The 23,071-nt window shown below is 37.1% G+C and overlaps 1 protein-coding gene across 1 annotated transcript in view; it reads right to left on the bottom strand.

Annotated features, from left to right (window-relative positions):
- Nucleotides 1-21,520, bottom strand: part of med13b (mediator complex subunit 13b) — a 35,827-nt gene extending 14,307 nt beyond the window's left edge. The window contains exons 1-15 of the mRNA XM_081370304.1: nucleotides 20,810-21,520; nucleotides 18,277-18,511; nucleotides 15,340-15,508; nucleotides 12,593-12,738; nucleotides 7,376-7,573; nucleotides 6,515-6,709; nucleotides 5,362-5,521; nucleotides 5,146-5,253; nucleotides 4,336-5,040; nucleotides 2,799-3,015; nucleotides 2,677-2,704; nucleotides 2,455-2,576; nucleotides 2,018-2,102; nucleotides 1,196-1,377; nucleotides 907-1,106 (exon numbers count right to left, since the gene is read on the bottom strand). Coding sequence (XP_081226430.1) covers nucleotides 907-1,106; nucleotides 1,196-1,377; nucleotides 2,018-2,102; nucleotides 2,455-2,576; nucleotides 2,677-2,704; nucleotides 2,799-3,015; nucleotides 4,336-5,040; nucleotides 5,146-5,253; nucleotides 5,362-5,521; nucleotides 6,515-6,709; nucleotides 7,376-7,573; nucleotides 12,593-12,738; nucleotides 15,340-15,508; nucleotides 18,277-18,511; nucleotides 20,810-20,878 — 2,819 coding nt within the window. The 5' untranslated portion in view covers nucleotides 20,879-21,520. The remainder of the gene's footprint in view (nucleotides 1-906; nucleotides 1,107-1,195; nucleotides 1,378-2,017; nucleotides 2,103-2,454; nucleotides 2,577-2,676; nucleotides 2,705-2,798; nucleotides 3,016-4,335; nucleotides 5,041-5,145; nucleotides 5,254-5,361; nucleotides 5,522-6,514; nucleotides 6,710-7,375; nucleotides 7,574-12,592; nucleotides 12,739-15,339; nucleotides 15,509-18,276; nucleotides 18,512-20,809) is intronic.
- Between the last annotated feature and the right edge of the window lie 1,551 nt (nucleotides 21,521-23,071).

A 23,071-nucleotide genomic window follows, 5' to 3' on the forward strand; every position in this document is an offset into this window, starting at 1 on the left:
ACAAACTCAGCGATGGAGGAGACTGGTATATATTGTTATGCACCGCTACTCGACAGGGCATTTATTTGAAGAGTGAGATGATTTTCCCTGCATCTGTTTTGAAAGCCTTTTCACATACAATGGTACGCCTACGTCGTTACCAAAGCAACCCATGCAGATAGGTTGGTTATGTCTGGACACACAAATCATATATGAACAATTGCAATTAATAGTGCAGAAAGTCTACCTAAAAAGATTGTTTGCAGTCTGAACATAGCCATAAATGTTGGTTTATCTGCATTTGGATCAATCCACCAAATTGGCAAACATAACAGGGATGTTTAAGAGATAAAAACTCAGTGAATAAATGTCTCCCTCCTTCCCTTACAGTTTAAGTGAAACCACACCGGTGGCTACTCACTTGGGAACTGTCTTCATAAATCCACTACAATCACCTTGGAAACACTTGGCAAGTTATTGCAAAATAGATATCAAAGTGAAGATATGGTAGAAAAACATCTCTGCATTAAAACACATTCTAAAAGTTGAGTGTGCTTGGCATGAACGCTCATGGACACATTCCTCAATTAAGGCTGCACTATCATTAATATTGAATGGCTATTTTGGGCTGGCAGCTGCATGGACTACAAACAGCAGAGAAGAGTGTGTTCGGTGCTTATTAAAAACCTGACCCACTTACTTCAACCACCACCTGCTACATATACAAGAATCCCCCTGCTAAATAAGGTAAATCCATCTATTTAAAAGCCTTTTAGGCTTCCATACATGGCAACAAGCTGATGCTTGAATTACTCAATGTCTCAATGTCAATGTTTTGTTTGTTACAAAAGAACAAACATGCAAAGAGTGTGAAGCATTAAAATCTGATTGGGAGGAAGAAAATCCCTAATTTCTTGGCTGGTGTACCTGTCCTTGTGGAGGAAGGTCATGGCTGCCATTGGGTGCAGCATCTCCAGTTTGCCGACTGTCCAGCTGGGCCTGTAAACGCACTCTTCTGGAAGCTTGATGGGAAGCAGACACTGGCTGGGCAGCATCTTCAGAGGGGCGTAAAGGGAGCAGCCGATGAGGGCTTGGCAGGACTCAGTCTTAAACACGTAGGAGAAGTCCTGTAAATATGATAAAGAAACATGAGTTTCGCATCACAAAATGCCTCTTTATGAGAAAATACCTGGGAATTCACAGCCTTAAGTTCTACCTTAATCTCTGAGGGTCTAGGGCTACAGAAACCCTCCTCCACCTCCATCTTGAAGTTCCCGCTGATGGCCCCATCCAGAAGAGACAGGCCAGCAGCTGACTCTGTATTGCCCATGTTTATAGGAGAGTAGCCCTGCTCCAGTGACGGAGGGGTTGGGAACATCTGGTGCAGGTCTGCAGAGCCTAGATCAATAAACACACAATGAAGGAACAGAATATTGGCACTATAAAAAGAAAATAGTTAACAGATGCTTGCCATTAACAGTGTTAGTCTGTGAAGACGTATGCAGTCCTATAATAGTTTTTGTTTGAGCAAACTGAATTTTATTTTATTTTAATAAATTTCTTATAAAAAAGTAGTGTTATTTTAGTATTATTTAATATTATTATAGTATTTATACATTCTAGCACGTACTCTATTGGGTTTATTCTTATTTCAGTTTTTGTAATAGTAATTGTAGCACTTTGACTAAAACAAAGTAATTAGAAATAAAGTAAGTAATTGGTAAATAAAATAAGTTGTTCATCTCTTATTCACTTTTTTTTATTAGCTTTATTCTAATTAACGGAAATTATTTTTCTCTCTCACACACACACACACACACACGTATATTAATGCTAATATGAGCCGATAACCAATATGGTAGCAATATGAGGCATTCTTACAGATTTAACAGCATTATTATAAAAATTCTCATAATATGAACTTTTATTTACACATTCAAAACCAAACTGCTCACACACTTCCAGTAACAACAGTAATTAGATCAAATTTATTAGTAATGATGTAGATTCAGCAGGGGTTACGATGTGGAGCACATACAAGGCAGGGGGTCAGGCGCAGCAGGTTTTGGTTCTTTCCCACCAAATTTTTCCTCTGCTCCACCAGCAGCTCTCCTGGATCCAGGCTGTTTGAGGTAAGACAAAGACAGGCTCACTTTAACTGCTCCACTGATTCCCTAGTTCAGCAAATAAAGAACTTTATGAGCACCTACGCATTTTTCTAATGAGGCAGGAGATCCAGGAACAAAGTGGGAAACTTACAACTGACCGCTCTCTAATTTGGCACTGATATGCATATCACGATATCCAAATGATTCATTACTGTTGGGGCTTCACAAACTGATTCAAACCAAAAACTGACAAAAAAAAGAGTTGATTTACACTGCTTAAGTAAGAATAACAAGGCCTTTTTACTTTCCACACACAGTTTTGTGCATTTAGGCAGTGGTTACATGGCAAGCTCATAAGAGTACTAACCGTTAGGTCATCCTCGTCAGAGTTAAAGAGGTTGTCCAGGTCATTAATGGACACAACCAGATCGGTCTCATGGATCAAGCTGGTGGTAGGAAGTGGTTTACCTCCACCTGACCCCTGGGCATCTGTGTGCAAACAAGGTTTGTTCAAGATCAAAAAAAAATAAATAATCCAGACATTTCCAAAAACACTTAAATGTTTTATTTTGCTGAGGAAATAACTCACCATCAGAAGATAAACTGTCATCATCTCTCTAAAAGTACAATAAATAAATTAATAAATTAATAAGACTGTTAATTTTGAGAAACACAAACAGACATTTTTTTTTAAGAGAATTACTTTCTGACCTTATTTCTCTTTCCGGTCTCCCTCTCGGGTCCAGGCTTCTTGTCTTTATCAGAGAACATAAAATCCTCGTCTCCTTCCACGAAAGCATAAGGATCAGATTCTCGCTCCTGGTTTTCATTGCACACAGCTGCAGAAAGATACTGGTTTTTCTTATGTTCGTACATCTTCACCAGCTCTTCAGACACCTTCAGAGGCCTTTTGGAGGAGGACATAAGCCTGCAAAAAACACCCAATACTACATTACACCTCTAGTTATTGGAAAAGAATGAGTCTTACTAAATAACTGATAAGTTACACCAATGGTACTTTTTCCATCGGGTTGCTTTCAGAATTATAACTGTATTTACCATGATAGACAGATTAATTACTTAGGATGGCATTAGTAGGGCTGGAACAATTTGTCGACTTAATCAATTAAGTTGATTTGAGTGGAATGTGTCGATGCGACACTGTTTACACACAATAAAACTTGTGCGCACCTCAAACATACTCTCTGCACTTGTTTACAAAGCATTTTAAGTCCTTGTTGGTTGTTTACAGAAGCCTATCAGATGGATGTACTCATGACTCGATTGGACTTGTTTATTTAAGAACACACTGTCAAGTGTGATAAAACTTCCCGGTGTTATGGACATGGCCGTTTTTGATACTGTCGCTGAATGCAGTGGTGACATAGCTATGCATTCAAGCAGGTACTTTAATCTGCTGAATGAACAAACATTTCAAGACTCACACCTTGCTGTCAATCCCAAACAATGACTATGAATTCAGCCATCATGTACATTTGTGTAACTGAGAGATGCCATTTAATTATTGGCACTTTATTTTTTTATGTTGGTATTTTTCATTTGTATTTTATGATAAACTGTTTGAATAAAACATTGGAAAATTAATCGCAGAGGTTATGGTTATTATTCATTGATAGGTTAACTTAATGATTAATCGACTGATTAGAAAATATTTCAAATAATTGTAAAAATAATCAATACATTAATCGATCATCAAAAATGTATGTTAAATTGATCAAAAGTGACTATAAAGACATTCAAAATTGTTCTATAAATCTGAAGATTCCTATTTCAAATAAATACTGTTCTTTTCCTCTGAACTGTCACAAAAATGTGATACTTTTTTATAATGAAGTTTCACATACTCAAAAATAATTACATTTTGAAATAATAATAATAAAATAATATTATAAGTTATAAACCTGCACTATTAATTAAAACATTAGGTGTGAAGCAAAAACCTTAAAGTAAACTCTTTAGAGACATTGAAGCAATGACAACTGACTATTTATCTGGCCAAGCAAAACATCATTAGGTCACACAGAGTGCACTACAATACTGGGCAAGCAACAGGAACCAGTTCAGTCTCTCTGCCCCTACCATCAACTAGTCGAAAACATGTTTTCACCCATTACTTTTCAGCAAAGCTGCCTGATGTTACTGACAACCACTGAAGCAAACGACTGAACCTTTAAATAGCATAATTGCCACAATGTCACTATTTAGTGTAGAAGGCTAGAGAACTTACTCTGTAACTGAGACAACACCGTCCTGGCTTCCGGCCCTGTTCCCATCCTCAAAGAGTGTGACCACAGGAAGATGAGGTGTGTGGAAATCTGCATTCTTCCCTCCAGGCACCCTAAAGTACTTCCAGGGGTTATGCGACATGTCCTCGTTGGGGTTTATAGCGGAGCCCATGTATACGGTGGCTTCTAGGGACTCTGGGTATGGAGGTGGGCAGGCTAAGGGCAGTGGGTCTAGTGGAGAATCATCTGGGGGTTTCTGGGGCACCAGGCAGGGCTCAGAGGATGGAGGATAGAAGTGTTGGTGCAAGGGCGAGGAGGAACTCTTTAGGCCGTCATTGGCATCCTCTCCGCGTTCGCAAGGGTGCGGGCTAAGCGGCGGGGGCTGAGGGGAGCCGGTCATCTCGTCAGCTGAGCTGTGCAGCATTGGGGTCTTGCTGGAGGTGACGTCGGCGTGGAGGAGGCTGGGGTAGCGGCTGTCCTCGTGGCCCTGCAGACAAAGCCTGTGAACACCCTCCCCCTGCTCCAAGTTAGGATGTTCTTCACATAAAGAGCTACGGTGGTGGAAGGGCGTCTGGGGCCTTTTCTGCTGCTTGTCCCCCTTCTCCAGCTTCTCCGCCATCTTATGTTTGGTAGATGGCTGAGGTGGTTGCCCAGCAGATGGAGGAAGCCCTGGGGTGCTACATGCCCGCTGTTTCTGGTTCTTAAGCCTGGAGTGAAAAGCGAAAGATTGAAAGATCCGTCAGCTTTCATTCATTCACAAATTTTATTTAATTACATGAAATTGGTTGCAAATGTGCAGCTTTTGAGCATACCTTGAGCAACTGCACTGTGACCTTTGAGATGACTCTACAAAGTCCCAAACAGAAGCTTTGTCCATTTCTTCCTCGCAAGCTCCGTTAGACATGGTTGAAAACTTTCTCCTGCAAAAATAAACCATACCAAATGCCTGAAGTTGCTCTGTTCATACACAATAATAATAATTTCCCATTGCTAGGTTATTTGCTCTGGCTGATTAGTATATATCATACTTGTTCTGGGCTCGGTTAACATTGCACTCCTGCCAGACTCGTTCCACCATTTGGCTGGCTAGGCGGCGGGGGATCTTGCCTCCGTGATGACTGCTGCTGTCCACACTAAAGGCGCCTGACATAGCCGAGAGTTTCACCAACTTCTGGGCAGGCTGAGAGACTGCAATGGGAAAAAAATCTTCTTAAAACATTGCATAACTAATGGCTTTAACAGCAACTGAGAATGCAAGTGCTTTTGATTGTCCCTGGTCTTATCCATAATTCATCATCAATTTAAAATGTATATTATTATAGTAAAAGATTTTTTGTCTGACACCAACATGAACAAAAAACTATTGGCCGATCCTGATATAGAAATTTGTTAGTTGCTCTCTTATTTTTAATGAAAATAGATTTGTGTTTTGATCATGTTTTAAATTAGCAAAGTTAAGGCATGCTTTAATGCTGGCTATTTTATTGACGCATCATAAATAATTTCTATTGAACATGGATTGGATCCATTTAACATTCAAAAGGCCAACACAAATACATGAAATAAATAGTGCTTTTCAGGTAGGTCTAACAGTAGTTTCCAGGTACATAAAGTAAAAAATAACACAGCATATTCTTCACTGTATGAATTAAATATATATTTATCCTTATTAAAGTTATTCAGTCCAGAGTAGTGAGTGATTTTGTTTTGTTTTTAGCTGTTTGATTAACATTATAACACAGACAGCAGCGCAGCAGGAATATTAGGCTGAAATGGCCGTATAACCCATCCAAGATATATGGCAGCAATAATTGTTTCTCTAAGATCATTGCCGACGTATTTCCTCCTTGGCATTGTGTTAACAAATATATAACAGTATATAGTTTCTCTGCCCCTAAAATTAAATTACAATTACATTAACAAATTATTGCACACATTTAAAACCTTATTAAATAAAATATATTCAAAATATGTATTCAAATATCTATATATATATTCATAATAATCTAAAATGACTCTTTCATGCTGTATTAGGACAAAAATATAAATAATCACATAACCAAACATGTTTCCATTAAATCTAGTCCAAATTAAGGGGAATCAAATTATGTAGTACCTTAAGTTAAGCATTTTGAATATTTTCTCATTTCTTCAGAATAATTGAGAATGAAGTAGTGGTACCTGCTTGAGCCTCCTCAGGTGAAGTGGGAGGAGTCAGAGTGACCGAAGAGATGCCAGTATCTCCATGGACCATCTGACTGTGCTGACCTCCTGAGTAAGAACCCAAGGAGGTGGAAGAGCTCACCGTGGCCATTACTGGGATGTCCGACTGGGCCACCAGCACCAGGTTCGCTGGGTACACCATCCTGACCCCAGCTGCACCACATAAATTATTACTCGCACTACAGATCATTTGATATTACCATGAACTCACAATGGATGTTATTCAAACGGAAGGCTGCATCCTACGAAGGATCCTCCATTTCGCGTCGTTCATCCGACCCGTTTTGAAGGATGCATCAGATGTATCCTTTACGGCTTTAAATCACCCACAATCCTTTGCACACATTTAAAATTCACAAAAATAAACTGACGGAAAATGAGTCTGTACTGAGCTCGTCTTAGTTCATTAAGAAATTTAAAACAAAACCAATGTTTTCGGACATGAAATCATAGATGTTATCTTTAGTTTTGCTGTAAATTAATCACTAACACTAAACTGACAATAATGTAAGCCACTGGAAGGCCTATTCACTGTATAGCATTAATAGAAAGACAGTTAATATAAAGATTCGTAATACAAAGTATTTTTCCCAAATTAAGTTTTAATAGTATTTTCATGTCATGACCTTGGGGGACGGGAACATGTGTGACGCAGCCATGCACACTTACACTAGACCGTCTCATTCTAGCGTTTAATCGCTGAGGAGGACACAAGCCTATGCCTCAGAGGGACTGGACTAGGAAGGACTTAATCTCGGTAGGATGCAGCCTTCCGTTTGAGAAACACCCAATATGTACAGCTGAAAGTTTCATTCTTACCAACAACAACTTCAACAGCAGCCAAGGAATCATCCTCCCAGTCGAGGTCATCCATCTTGTCCTCAGTGACCTCCTTGGTGTTGGGGCCTATGGGATAGAACTGCTTCCATTCTTCAATTAACTTCTGGGTCGGTGGGTCTGAGAGCTTGAAGGACTGGCCCGTCAGAGTCCCACTCAAACCGTACGGAGAAAGGATCACTGGGGTAAAACAGACAGCGCATGGAAAATTGTGTCAATGTAAATGCAAGAGTGATATTTCTTCGTAAAGTCTCTGTTCACTTTGTGGTAACATGAGAACAATGCTTTGACCATGAAGTAAGCCATAAAATGAAAGTCAAAAGCTCTGCCAATATTTCAGACTGACAAGTTCACACTAGATCTGAAACGGGACGAAAAATGCAAAGAGGCATTTTCTTTTTGAAGCATCATGAAACACGATTTTGGATGTTAAAGCTACACTGTGTAGGATTTTCTCCCATCTAGCAGTGAAATTGTTTATGACTACCAACTGAATATTACTTTTTAGCCCCTCCCATTCCGAGGGCGTTTTAACACCTACGGTGGCCGTATTATTTGAAATCTGCCGGCAGTCACGAGTAATCTCCCCCTCACATTCGTCACGGTGCCACTGAGTGTAAAAACGCAAAAGGCGAAGCTTGAATTTCCAGGTATGTCTCTTTTTGGCTAATGTATTTTCAAGATGGAGGCGCAACATGGCTGCCGCCATTCGAGCGACTCGCTCGTATGTATTCTAAATGGCAGATTCTACGCTTACGAGAATACTTGATTAGTTGGTACAAGTAATTACACATTAATGAGCACATATATTTTTGAAAGAACAAAGTGTTTTTTGCTAAGAATCAACTTAAAAAAAAATCACACAGTGTAGCTTTAACAGATATTTCTCGTAATTATTCATGATACCACAATCAAAAAAAGCTTGAAAGTTATTGAATACAAAAGTGCATTCATGTTGCTGATACACAGAACAAATTCAAACAGATTGGCATTTATTTGAGCATTTCAATTCTAGACATACATTACCATTCAAAAGTTTGGGGTTGGTAAGATTTTCAATGCTTTTGAAAGAAGCTTCTTATGCTCATCAAGGCTTCATTTATTTAATCAAATATATAGTGTAAAGTTGTGAAATATTATTACAACTTGAAACTGTTTTTCACTTTAATATATTTAAAATGTATTCCTGTGATGGCAAAGCTACATTTTCAGCATCATTACTCCAGTCTTCAGTGTCACATGATCCTTCAGAAATCATTCTAATATGATACATACAACATGTGATACATGTTTTTCATAAATGTTCATAAGAACAGCATTTATTTGACATAGAAATCTTTGAAACATTATACATTTATTTACTGCCACTTTTGCCAAATAAAAGAATACATTTCTTTGAATAAAAAAAGAAATCTCTTACTGACCACAAACGATTTAACTGTAGTGTAAATTGACTGTCTTTTTGCAACATATTTACAAAACAATAAAATAATATATTTGTGAATGTGAATTGCAGTGTGCATATTTGGTCACTCCATTAAAGCAAAATGAAAGTAACTGGGGCACAAACAGTTGTTGCATTATCTCCACTCCTCCTACAATTTCTGCAGCTTTCCTACACCTACAATTACACACTATTCAAATCTGTGGTGAGATCTGATCTGCACTGAAACGGAGAGTTTCATGACTCTTTAACAAACCAAACAAGTCAAGTGAAAACTTGGCATGTCCCTACATGGGTATGAGTAATAAAAATGAAATGCAAAAATAATTAATGTTTCTAATAGGCTAATTAAGCACAATTGTGAAAAGCAAGAATGATACTCGTTTCAATCATTTTAAAAAAACGCACTAGCTACATTATCAGTAATTTTCCGTGAAGATAAACATTACTTGAGAGGATGTTTGGCCCCAGAATACAAGACAATAAAATATGAAGGGATAATAAGGAGGAGTGTACTTGGCATTCAACATCATTGCTTTTGCAAAACCATCTAACAAGAGTCTAACATAAGCATTAGATTGCCCTCTGGGAGACGGTTAATGAACTAACACATGCCAGACAACTGAGCACAAGCCCTGTGAACAAGCTCTGCCAAAGTCAATCTTCAGCCATTACAGTGACAACAACTGGAATAAAACAAAATTAAATCAATCCGTGACTGTTTGCCACTTATAATGCAGCACAAAAAAGCTTTAAATAAAGATGTCATCGCCAATCTTGAGAAACCAGAAAGGACTCTTTCTTTAAAATAAATGTCTGGTTACTAACATTCTTTAAAATATATTCTGTGTTCAACAGAAGAAAGAAACTCATACTGGTCTGGAACAATATGACAATTTTTATTTTTGGTGAACTATCCCTTTAAGTTATGGAAGCTTGTTCTGAACTCACAACAAAAAAATTTTAATTGTAAGATAAAAAGACACAATTTCCTTTGTGTTTTTTTTTATATTCTGTGGCAGAAACAAGTTTCCATAGCTTAACTTCTTTCTCGCATTTCTAATATTATATCTCGCAATTCCGAGTTTATAACTTGCAATAATAAACCCAAGTTTATAACTAGCAATTCTGATCTTTTTTCAGAAAAAAAAAAAAAAAAGGCAATTGCTAGCAGGGTTTTTCCTGGTTCAAAACTAGGCAGAGGTGGTAAAATCCTGATCATGTATTTTAATAATAAGATAATTTAACTTGTATTTTTCTTGTAACTTGTATCATCATATAGCCTACTGTGTTCCCCACAGTATTTTTTTGGGTGGTCCTTGGTACCTCTAGGGGGGTCCGGGGGCTTGCCCCCCCGTAAGAAAATTTTGAACATTTTAAAGATAAATTGATTAATCTGGTGCACTTTAAGTCACCCGAATCAGCTGTTAAAAAAATAATAATAATCTACCCGCCAACCACCCGAACCTATGATATTCTTTGATTTAGATATCTGCATCTGATCATCACATTATAATTATTTAAATTCTCAGTGTTAAGCATGATAATATGGTAAAATATCACACTGAAGTAGGCTGATTTAAAAATAACATTTATTTAAAATTAAGTTCTTCTTTTGGCAAAATTACATTTCCTTAATAGCCTAAACAGAGACTTTACTCCCTTCAAACTTAAATTGTCAATGTTTCATTAAACCACTGTTTGAAAACACTCTTTATCAGAATAATTTTTTTACCTTTATAAAGGGCTCCATCTTTCATTTCAAATTCTTAAATTTGATCAATACATTCAGTTAGAATAATAAGACACTAGGCTGTTACCAATCAAATGAAATAATTTACATTGAAAAAATACAACTGTATTAAATGAGATTATTAATTGAAATATTTAAAATTCTCTTTCACTTGTCCCTTCAAAAAAAAAAAAAAAAAAACACGTGTCCCAGACAAGCGTTAATGTCGAGCCCTGATATGTTTTCCTTGATTGGTTTTCCCTGAAGAGTTACGTTGAAAACGAAAGTAAAAAAGTGACGCTTGTTCATTGCGTTTTACCGTGATGAGAGTTCCGTGTCTTTATTTAAAATCAACACATTATAACGATTTATCTGTCATCCACCCTCGATTAATTGTAATGTTATGTTTTTAGATTTGTAAATTAAGTTACCTTTTAATTTTTTATTTTATTCCATGGTGAAAACAACCTTGCATATTAAGCCCTACAAAAACTCAGATGTGACTTTACAATCCTTTTTGGCAGGATGCCATCAATAGATCAGACATTAATTCGCATTTAACCTGGAATTCTCCTTAAAAATTATTCTTTTATTTTTTTAAACAGCATTTCCAAAGGTTAATTAAGGAATGACAGGTTGAGGAGAAACACAGATGTATCTTGTGCAGGATTAAACATACTGTTCCAAGAGGTAATGCAAGTCACAAGCTTGTGAACTCAGCACCCTGGAGGGAACGGTGGTGATGTAACAAAGCTGAAAACAGGAGAAGTACTGAATCTGGAAAACACCTCATCAGGGCCACAGTGGGGCTACACTGAGATAATGACTACCACAAGAGAAGCAGCGTCTCAGAGGTGTTAACATGATGTAGGCCTGCCATTATTGCGCCCTTGAGAAGAGGAGAAAACGTTTTTGCCACAAGTCTGACTGCCGAGGCACTGACAAACCACAAAAAAGACAACAGAACAAAAGAGGGGGTTTGTCATCTTTTCAGTTTCAACAATAAAGCGTAAAATTCCCTCTCAAGTCTACTGTCATCATGTGCTTCATGGTGAACACAACTTTTCACTCTTTCTACAGTATATCAACATAACTGTGGGACTTATAAAAAGAGTTTAACAGGATTTTTTTTTTCACATAGACACATAAGTCTGGTTCACATTACAGCTTATTCTGGCCAAGATTCAGGAAAGTGCCACAGATCTGCTTGTTTTTTCCAACTTAAATCTGAAATCGGATTCAGTACAACCACGAAATATAGGAACACTAAGGTTCATAAGTTTAGGGTCAGTAAAATTATTTTTTATGTTTTTGAAAGAAGTCTCTTATGCTCACCAAGGCTGCATTTATTTGATCAAAAATAAAGCCAATAAAATACATATGTTCTGAAATATTATTACAATTTAAAATAACTATTCTATTTTACATTTTATTTCAAAATGTAATTTATTCCTGTGATGGCAAAGTTGAAGCTTCAGCACCATTACTCCAGTCTTCACTGTCACATAATCCTTCAGAAATCATTCTAATATTGCTGCTCAAGAAACATTTCCTATATTATAAATATTGAAAACAGTTGTGCCACTTAATATTTTTGTGGAAACCATAACACATTAAGAATTCTTTGATGAGCATAAAGTTAAAAAGAACAGCCTTTATTTGAAATCCTTTGTAAGATTATAAATGTCTTTACTGTCACTTCTTCAATTTAATGCTTAGTTAAATAAGTATTCATTTCTTTATAAAATAATTCTTACTACCCCATACATTTCAATATTGTATATAATATTATGATTATATTGTACAACAAGAAAAAGAAAGGATATTCATTTTGAGATTTGCTTAACAAGAATCAGGAAAAATCAGGAGCTTAATCAACATGGTATCAATATATCATGAAAGAATCCTTATTTTTGTGTGCAATATCCATTATACAGCTTGTGCAAGTCCTGAGGTTGAGACTACAACAGCATGTGAAGCACTGCAGGTTTCGACTGGACCTACTGATCAGTAATGCTCCTACCTTGAACCGAGCTGCTGCTCTGCTGGGCCAATGTCAGGTGCTCCTCACTCAACAGGTAGACAGGCTGGTGCTGGTTAATCTCCACGCTGGTGCACACGTTACTGTCTCCATGCACGAAGAATGTGAAGGAGCAGGACAGGTGTTCACTGCAGAGAAAGAGGAGCAAATGGAGGATTACTCAAGGACTCTGGAGTCACAGCCTGGGAGAAAGTAGCACGCTTCCTGGAGGTCTCTGGGAATGGTGTGTTGACAGCTGAGGTCTACACAGTGTGTTTACAGGCGTAGTTTCCTGAGAGCTGCAGTTAGTGACTGAACCTTGACCAGAAGTACTATGAAAAGAAATACTAGGACATTAGATATGCGAGTATACTATTACAAGTTCAGAGAGTCATCAATTAACTTCAACTTCAAGTTTTATAAAAAAAAGTTTAATTAAATTCTTGAACCCATTATGAATGTGTCATAGTCTGACTTGCTTTGTAGCACACATTCTTAAAGTTAACAACCTAACACCTGTGTGTGTGTGACCTGCGGGGTAGAGCAAACAGCTGTTACTGTGTAACCAAACATGCAGATGAGTGATCAAACTCACGCATTCAGGAAACATCAACTAAACCTACTTTTTTACAGAAGCCTTAGTTCGATAGACTTTTTCCCATTTATTTTCTCCATATGGATTTAAAAAAATTACTGATTAATTATGATATAACAAACTTTCATCTGAAGCAAAAAGCCAAAATCTAACATAAGGGACTGAATGAACTATGCAATGCTGAAGCAAAGCAAATAACAGAATAAAAGACAACAGTAAAATATAAACAATAGGTTATTAATCATTAATAATAAGCATTACAAATGTACTGCTATATATGTTTATTTGCAATTGCATAATATACAAAGAGTAGTCTGTGTTTTCCATGGTGACATCAACTTCTCTGATAGGTGGATTTCTCAAATATTTTTTTTTTTTTTTAAATAACATTCAAATCACACTGACGTGTGGCTTTTTCAGATGCTTTAAAGTCAGCATGAAACAAAAATTCACTGTATCTAGAACCAGGAAGACTAATTAATTAGTAAAATAAAGCCTGTGGTAAGCATAACTTGACTATAATTTGACGTTTTGTTCTACAACATAAATTACACACACCAGCCTTCCCATCAAATGCGGGCAAATATAGGCTATATATATATAGTGTGTGTATAGATAATATGATTTTCAAAATGGGCACATCATTTTCCACCAACTACAGGATTGATTTTGTAAAGTTTATTTATTTCACTGATGCCAATTGGCTTACCAAGTGTTTATAAGAGGTTTGAGGTCTGAATGTGGATTTGGGCATTTTTAAGGCTCTAATGACCCATGACAGGTCTGAATTTGAACAATAACAAACATTTCAATACAAAAGCTATTTAACTTCTGTTGCACTGTAATTATAGATACTACAGACACTAACGATCTCTTTGATGGCATTTACAATTTGACTTTCCAGAACTTTCCAGTGGGAGGCTGGGAGCATTGCCTCTTTGCATGCCTGAACAGTGTAGTCCATTCTCATTCAAAAACACCAACACAGAGAACCAGAACTTCCTGCCTTTAATCCAACAGTGCATGCGCTCACTGGAGTGATCGAGTGACGGCCCCTAGTAACACCAGGGAGTACAGTGCCAGCATCACTTTGTGCAGTGCCAGGCACGAATGAGAGAGAAAGAGAAAGAGAGAGAAATGGGAAAGTCTGCATTCCTCATATATCTGTTAAGTACTTTTACAAGTGTCATGGAGTCTCCACACTTCAAAGTGTGTACACACTTCCACTCAAAAGCCTGGTGTCGGTAAGATTTTTTGGAGAAAAATTAATACTTTTATTCAGTAATGATGCATTAAACTGATCAAAAGTGTTAATACATTTCTAACATTACAAAAGATTTCTATTTCAAATAAATGCTGTTCTTTTGAAGTTTCTATTCAATAAAAAATCCTGCTCATCCTGCTCAATGTGACCTAACAGCATTCAAGCTCCCTTGTTCCACGGAAAAAACAAAGCACCAGACATGCTTGACCACGAGTATCAATGTTTATCAGGAAGAACTCTGGATGTTTGGCATATTTTTAAGTTCAGGCAGAGCTGAACAAGTGAAAGCGAAATGGTGGTTCCTGTTGACCTACCTAGTGTGAAACCACGAAGTCAGTGTTTTGTGAGAAGAGTAAACTCTTCATTAAAACTTTGACAGAGGAAACAGCTACACTTTCCAGCTCTTGCATCCTTAACTTACACAGAGTGCACTGCACACACACCCACAGCAGGAAGCCATATCCTCCAACCCACAGACATACCACAACACCTCTGCCCTGAGGGAGCCAAAAACATCTATGCAAATGAGACAAATAATTAGATGGACTGCATCTTTTGCCCCTCCCTATAACATCCAAATACTTAAGACAGGAGCTTCATTGGGAATGATGACACGCTTTGGTGCAACTCTCACGCAAACAGAGTATCCCAGGAGGAAACACAACAGTATTGCTGGCTTCTAGAGCAGGGGCTCTTCCCCCCCACAAGGATGCCAACAGCCTGATGTCACTCGTCTGCTGCGACAAACAATGAGGATCATGCTGTTAAAAGCGGCAGCTTACGGCATGCATCCACATCGCTGGGCATGAAAACACACCAGGTTATCACTGTAACATAAACAAGTTGCACAGCTACTGTTTCAATCAGCGGTTCGCACAACGTGTCTTTTACCTTTTGTTGATGGGCTTCTCATCCTTCTCGTAGGGTTTGACGAACCACTTGCCGATACGGATGAAGGATCTGTTCATGAGGCAGCGTTCCAGCAGGTTATGAATGGCTTTGAAGAGCAGCGTTCGGCATTCGTAGGTCAGGCCGCTATCCCATGAACCGTCCTCATTACCTGTGCAACAGATGACAGATTAGTACACTTTTACAGGGTTTTTGTTTTTTTTTGCATTGAAAATATTTTAGCGGCCGCCAAAATTAATCTTTGTCAAAGGTTTCTATTTACAGAATGTTAAGCTTTGCAGCCACAGACATATCAGTTGATTGCGTGAACACAATGGATAATAAGATGTTTTAGAATCCGTTGTAGAGAACCCGCTCCGAGTTTTTGTTCAGTGCGAGTTCTGCACATTTGCGAATCCTTTCATTATAACAAACAAAGTATAAAATCACAATGTCAGTAAGAGATTCATCGCACAGCCAAGACAGCTTCAGTGATTATAACGGGAGTTTTCGGAAGAGTGCAGCTTTGTGTACCTCGCGTTGTAATTGACAACTTCAGTGAATCTAATGGCAGTGGTCTTTTCTCAATTTATATCGCAATAAAAAAATGTTATGCCACTAACTACACATTGCAAAGTTTCTGGATTGACAACTGTATTTAAATGCCCAATATGACAGTGACAACCATAGCAATGGACGGAACAAAACAATCTGATACTGTATGCAAAAGGATCTGTGCATTAAGTCTTGGAGTTAAAATGCAAACAGACCTGTTGTTCATTTTATTACTCTCACTGAGTTTTTTTTTTTACATATAAATTTACGGATTTTATTAGTTCTAAGCACTTTGTTTTATAATCTGTCCTGACAGAGATGATTTTTTTAATTATTTCATGAATAAATGGGATAATATTATAAACTGTTTTTGCATTTATTTTGGATTTTATTTATTGTCAGTGCTGGGCTCGCAGTTTACATGTGTTGGTTACTTTGAAGTGTGTGTGGTTGGCAGTGTTTGTACGCCACAACCGTAGACCATTCTTGACCCATGAAAAACCCTGTATTATACCCACATGCACATGCTCAACTGCTGCTGGCCCAGTTAAGTGCCTAAACATCACTTTTTAGTTAACCATAATGCATACAATACAGACAGAAAGATACTTTGGGAGACCACACATATGGCCAGTGATAACGTTGGCCGGGCATTTTATTTTTATAAACATTTTATCCAGTCAGAAAAATATTCACTACCTTCCAAAAATTTGGGGTCAGCCTAGGTGTACATATATGACTTTCTTTCAGCCAAACACAATCCGAGTTATATTATAAAATATCCCCGTGAACGCAAGGACGGCCGTTACTGTAAGCTAGTGATTACAGTTTATAAAGTTAGAATTATGGATATTTTTCTAACAAAAATGCATTGCTTCGCTTCAGAATGCCTTTATTAACCCCCTGGAGCCGTATGGATTACTTTTATGAGGGATGGAAATGCTTTTTGGGCTTAAATTTTTATGTTATTATAAAGTTTGGAAGTGCCAGGAAATTGTTTAATATAACTCTGATTGTGTTTGGCTGAAAGAAGTCATATACACCTAGGATGGCTTGAGGGTGAGTAATTTATAGGATCATTTTTGGGTGAACTAACGCTTTAAGTAGCACAACAGTTTAACATTGATAATAATAAAATGTTTCTTAAGCAAATCAGCATATTATAATGTTTCTTAAGGATCATGCGACACAGAAGACTGGAGTAATAAAGCTGAAAATTCAGCTTTGCCATCACAGGAATACATTACATTTCAAAATGTATTACAATTGAATTTTTTTTTATTAATATTTCACATTATTAATGTTTTACTTAATTTTTGATCAAATAAATACTTCCATGGTGAGCATAAGAGACTTCTTTCAAAAACATTTTTAAAAATCTTACTGATCCCAAACTTTTAAATGGTAGTGTATTTATTTTTTTAATTTAATGTTAGATTAGACAAAATTACTAGGCTTTATTTTCAATAATAGCTGGAAATCATACAAGTTATACAACTATAACATGGCATAAACGGCAAACATTGATTTACTTGATGCTTCTTAGTCGATCATCAAGTCGTTTTTGCATTTATCACAAAACATCACATACGTTAGCTAGTAATAACAGCCCTGGTCTGATAGGCCATTGTTTCTCAACCTGAGGATCCACCTACCAGAACATTTAAGATGTTTCACTCGTGTTAAACAGGTTGACATCTAAAACGTTCAGGGAGGTGGGTCCCGAGGACTGTAGTTGAGGTCACATAACCGTAACATCGACTGGCCCAAAGCTCAAAGTTATTGTTGAGTCCTGCCAACAGCTCAGCGCAGTTGGCTTGAACCTCTCAATAGTATTTGTTGTAGAAAGAGATATTTTACAAGGGATCAAATCAATCAAAATAGCAATTTTACAATACAAAATATTGATCAAGCTATAATGGTAATAAAGGTGGATCAGAAACATGTTTTATACTTTAGACTTGAGTTGCACCTTCAAAAAGAACTGAGCCAAGCCAGCCAATCTAAATAAGCATTATTAACTTTAGTAATCATAGTTTCCTATCCCATATATGAAGAGCTACTTATATACGGAGTACGGGTCTTATTTGTTATGCAGTCTCGCTGCAGACATACTAAAATCCTTCAATACTTTGTTTCTGTTTTGACGCAATTGAAATTAATGCAGTTAGCAAACCTCAACAACTGAAATAACTGGTCTATGACTGATGTCTAGAAAAACCTACAGTCAAGCCACTGATTTTACCATGAAAAATTCAGTATCAAGCAACCGAAAAAACCCTGACAACCGAAATGTCATCTCTGACTACACGTATTTCTTATTCTGCATGCAAATGCGTTATGGTTCGGTAGATGTGTGTCAGTTTAACAAGGACGCACACATACATGATAGGTCATGGTGGACGAGCTCGGCAAAGTTGGGGTCGTCTCCCCACCAAAAGATCCAGAGCTCCCGCCGGCCCGGGGTCTGGTGCCTCCGCCACACGCTCAGCACGTCTGCCTTCAGGCAGCGACTGAAGCTGCACAGGATGGGGTCCTCCTCCGTCACCGGGAAGAGGATGGGGGACGAGGTGGGGCCCTGCCATACAAAACACTTCCATTTAATCCCCGTGAGGTCAGCCTGAAGGCAAAGAGAGAGGGAGAATGTGTTAGAAAAATCCATCATGTGGGACGGCTTAGCAGCAACCAGTGATAAAGCAACAACTCCACTGGGGTTAATAGGCATGCAAATGCAAAAACACAGCCAAACTGGCAATCTAAGTGTCTGATTGTACAACTTTGATAAATGTAGACATGTAAGAAGAGTTTCTCTGTGACTAATGCAAGATGACGCCATCTAGCCATGCCCATAAAGCATCATGAATCAACATATAGGCCTATTCAAGTTCACTGTAGCATTAAGCTCTAAAAAAAACTTTGACTTTTGCTTAACTAAAAGGCCAATTTGATAAGTATCTGAAAACTTCTCTCATATGCATGCTCATCCAAAAGTCATTCTACAATTTAGGGTACATTTCATGTCCATTGATGATGTAGAACAGCTTTCTTCATTTAAAAAAAAAAAAAAAATCATATTTTATCTGTTAAGGGAAACCATATTACAATTTTACACAAAATATTTTGTGCACCCCGTTTCATTTTGCTTGAAAAATAATGATGTTGAGTAGGGATAGTAAATAATGCAACATTGCATAAAACATAAGAATTGTCCATTTTGATTTCATGGTGACTTTAAACTTGGCAACTAGCAGATGTGTCACACTGACGAAAGACATAAACTGAAACCAATAGTAATTTTATCGAGGAAGCATATTGTTTTGTACTTTTTGTTGATGTGAAATGTAGACCCATTTATAGAATAACACTTCAAATCTACATAATCTGCATTAAAGGTCAATTCACACAAGTTTACAGCCTGACCTGGATTAGGCTATGTAAGCAGTTTATCCATTATGTCCATATAAATATGAGCTTTTGATAAAAGGAGGAAGTGAAATGGGGCCTGACAGACAGGAAACTTGTCATGAATACTTGGCTCAGTGTTTACAGATCACTCAACAACCACAAATTGAAGAAACTAAGTAGGTGTATCTAAGAAAATAGTCTCATATTACCGCAGATTACACATACAAAGAGCAACGAGGTTTACTAGTCCTCAACCAAGCGGATAATTAGACTAGCTTGTACCAGATAGACAAAAAATGCTAAAATGGCTATTATAACATGTCTTTTCTTGACAGTTCACACACACCGTCTAAATATAATGAAGGAAAAAACATTACCTCAACTTTTTTAACTGGTAGACATCACCATTATTGCCTAGTGTATTAATCACTGTACATTAAGGCATTTTTATATTACAAGTCTAAATAGTTAAGTTTATATATGCAAATATTCTCTAATGTGCATATATTTCCAGAACAAAACACCCATGCATTGAATAAAGCCAGGTTAAAATTCTCCCTGACATATTTGATATCTCTTTTTTCCCCCACTGAAAATAGTCAATATCCAGAAAAAAATTGGCAACAAAATGATTTATAAAACAGGTGAATGACATTTAAGCAAACCCCGCTTATTAGATGTGCACAAATACAAATTGTTACTATTGTCTGTACTTTCCAATGTCAAAATTAATACTTGAAAAAATATGTATTATTGATGAAACCATCGACAGAACAAAAGTCCTAAATCTACAAAGATTTTCGACATAAATATTTTCTGTTTTTATGTTGCAAATGAGATTTTGTAAGTCTCTTTTATCACTCCATAAATCAGAAAACACTGTCAACATACAGAAAAACTAATTAACAATGTTTTTAGGAATAAATTGAAAAAAAAAACAGGTGAATGATACATAAACCCCACTTCTAAATATAGATAGGAATAAAACTGGAAAGTTTGGTGTGTAACAATGTAATGAAGTGGACATTTCTAAATAATTTTGAGAAAACAATATGTTTTGTGCATATAACGATAAAGCTTGATAAAATAAACACTGAAATGTGTGGGCTATTTTTGGATGTTTACTTTATACTAGCCTAAAAGAAGAGATGCCATGAAATCAAAATAGCGCAAAATCTAAAAATTGGCCAAAGGTTTTGCATTGTTGATGTTGTTAAACATTCTTCATGAAGGTATTTTTCCTCAGAGTAACTTCATGACAACAACTTGCAGCTTGTCCCGGCCAGTTAGGTGAGCAAGTGTTTACCAACGTTAGCAAACACGACCTAAATAACACAACAAAGCCGCAACTAACGCACCAACCTCCGTTCACACAACACAAACCTACATGTCTAATATAGATGTATAAACCGGCAGCAGTAGCGGTTTAGTTCGTATTAAGATCAACAGGCCTCAATTTGATTGACTGGCCGGCTAAAAATGGCTTCTGGCCCTCAGTCAGTTGATCTCTTACCAGACAGAATAGATTGGAGTGGCAGTCCTCCAGGCTCGCCCCGTTGGGTACAAAACAAGAAATCATCATCAAAGCGCTGCCCGGCGAGCCATCCTCTCTTTCAGATCCCAGGAACAGATAATGCGATGGCTTTTGGACCGGGTCTCCGTCTCTCGGACACAATCAGCAGGACGGGTTCGCGTCCAGCGAGCTAATTAGCTTAGCTCAGCTCTGCTATTACTCCGCTAGAGGTTACTCACTTACCAGAAAAAATCGCGCTAAAAACTTCCTGCGCACATTTACCATGATCCGCGATGATACATTGTTCTTCCCCCAGATTTGTTACATCAAATAATATGTAATTACTCAAGTCCGAGGGGGTAGGGGGGTGAATTCAGCCCTCCCCCTTTAGCTTAGCATAGCATCAGGCTAGCTGGGGTTAGCCTGGCTAAGCGAGGCAGCAACAAACAGTTCAAGCCAAAAGAGTTCAGCTTTAAATTTCTCTAAAAATCACTATTTCCTTTCCAAGTCTTCGCCGGACTGCCGTCAACGGCTATTCGCGTAGAAGCTGACGATGGAAGTAAAACGTTCTGATTAAAAAGTACAGTTAAAAGAGGCACGACTGTGCTGTGCTCAGCTGTGTCTCACTGGTTTGTTTGAATACATTGGTCGCATCCTTTAATGGCGGCCACAGGGACACAACTCTACTACACTATCCAGTCTACTCTACTCGGCTGCGATTGGCAGCGCTGCGACTCAATAGAGGAAAGAGTCGATCCTGGATTCCAGAAAGCTCCGAAGGAGTCGACTCGCCAATAGAGCTGTCAACTCTTTTTAGGGGCTTTAAAATCTTTTAGATGCAACGGACCCCCAAAACATGACCGTACGCATGCTAGGGACCACCATTAAACAACAACAACAACAACAACAACAACAAATCTTAAAAGGCATCGTTATAATTTCTGGTATAAAGAATCAATTTATACTATAAAAAATATATATTATAAATGTGATTATTTTAGAATATTATTTTATTTTTAATTTCCATTAAGCCAGTTATTATTATGTTTTTCTACTCATTACAGTGCTGTATTGATAAATGTTATTTATTATTTTTATTTATTTATTTTGATCGATTTCTATGTAATTTATAGGATTATTAATTTGTATATTTCACTACACTGTTTTATTCTTAACATTTCTAGACCCCAAAGCACTTCCTCATGGCCCCTGGGGATCCCCGGATCCCAGTTTAAAAACCCACGGCTTTACATGCCTTTTCTTTTCTTCAAGTCCATTAACAGTAAAAAAAAAAATACTTCTGGCCCCCTTCTACACAAAGCTAATATTTTTTTATCATAATCATGATATTAACCATATATCACAATCTACAATAATATCAGATTTGAATTATACATAATATCATGATTATATCTACATGTATTTCTGCTTTGTCCAGTGATTGAGGACAAACAGTTTGTTAACATTTGCAAAATGTCATATCCATGTTTCTGAATGAAAATATTAACTAATGGTAAATCTAATCATGCAGATATATGCACAAATAAACAAAGTGGAAATTGAGTTTTTGTCACTAATTTCATTTTCTTTGTCAAAAGTAATATTTTTTTAATTAAAATTCCAGAAATAATTTGTTAAATGGCATTTGACAGAATAAAACCCTTCAGATCACAAGATCAATATTTTCTCTTTTTATGTTCTATTTCATTGTGTTTACAAAATTTTCCAAACACATGATTCAGACTGTGAATCAGCCCTGTATCTGGTCTCACTTGTTATACCAGCTTGTCATTACCTCAACATATTTGATTGGCGAGCCATGTTCATTTTGAGCTTTGAAACTAATTATGTGAATCATTAGGGAGAGAAGCTGGGCAGGGACACATGATGACGCTGGCATCAAAATAATAGCAACTATGGCTGAATATATGGATGAATGGAAATACATCTGGATGAAAATGGCTTGTCTATGGTGAATATGGCTTGCTACGTCAACGTCAGGCATCACTATCACTTTATCTCATATTTATGCTGGCAAGAAATCTCATGACTCCTTAAATAAAAAGTTTGATGAATAAATATTTGACGAATATATGTATATATAATATACATAATTACATATACATGTCAATTAGACATTATATACCTGGAAAACTGTGGCTTTACTCAGGCATGCCAGCTGGATGAGACTGGTGTTAAACAGAGCCAGTAAAAGAATGAATTGTTTCAGACATTTGTCATTGTCGTTATTGAATGACTTCA

This window comes from Scardinius erythrophthalmus, assembly GCF_964197995.2.
Source record: "Scardinius erythrophthalmus genome assembly, chromosome: 7".
NCBI classification, from domain to species: Eukaryota; Metazoa; Chordata; class Actinopteri; order Cypriniformes; family Leuciscidae; genus Scardinius; species Scardinius erythrophthalmus.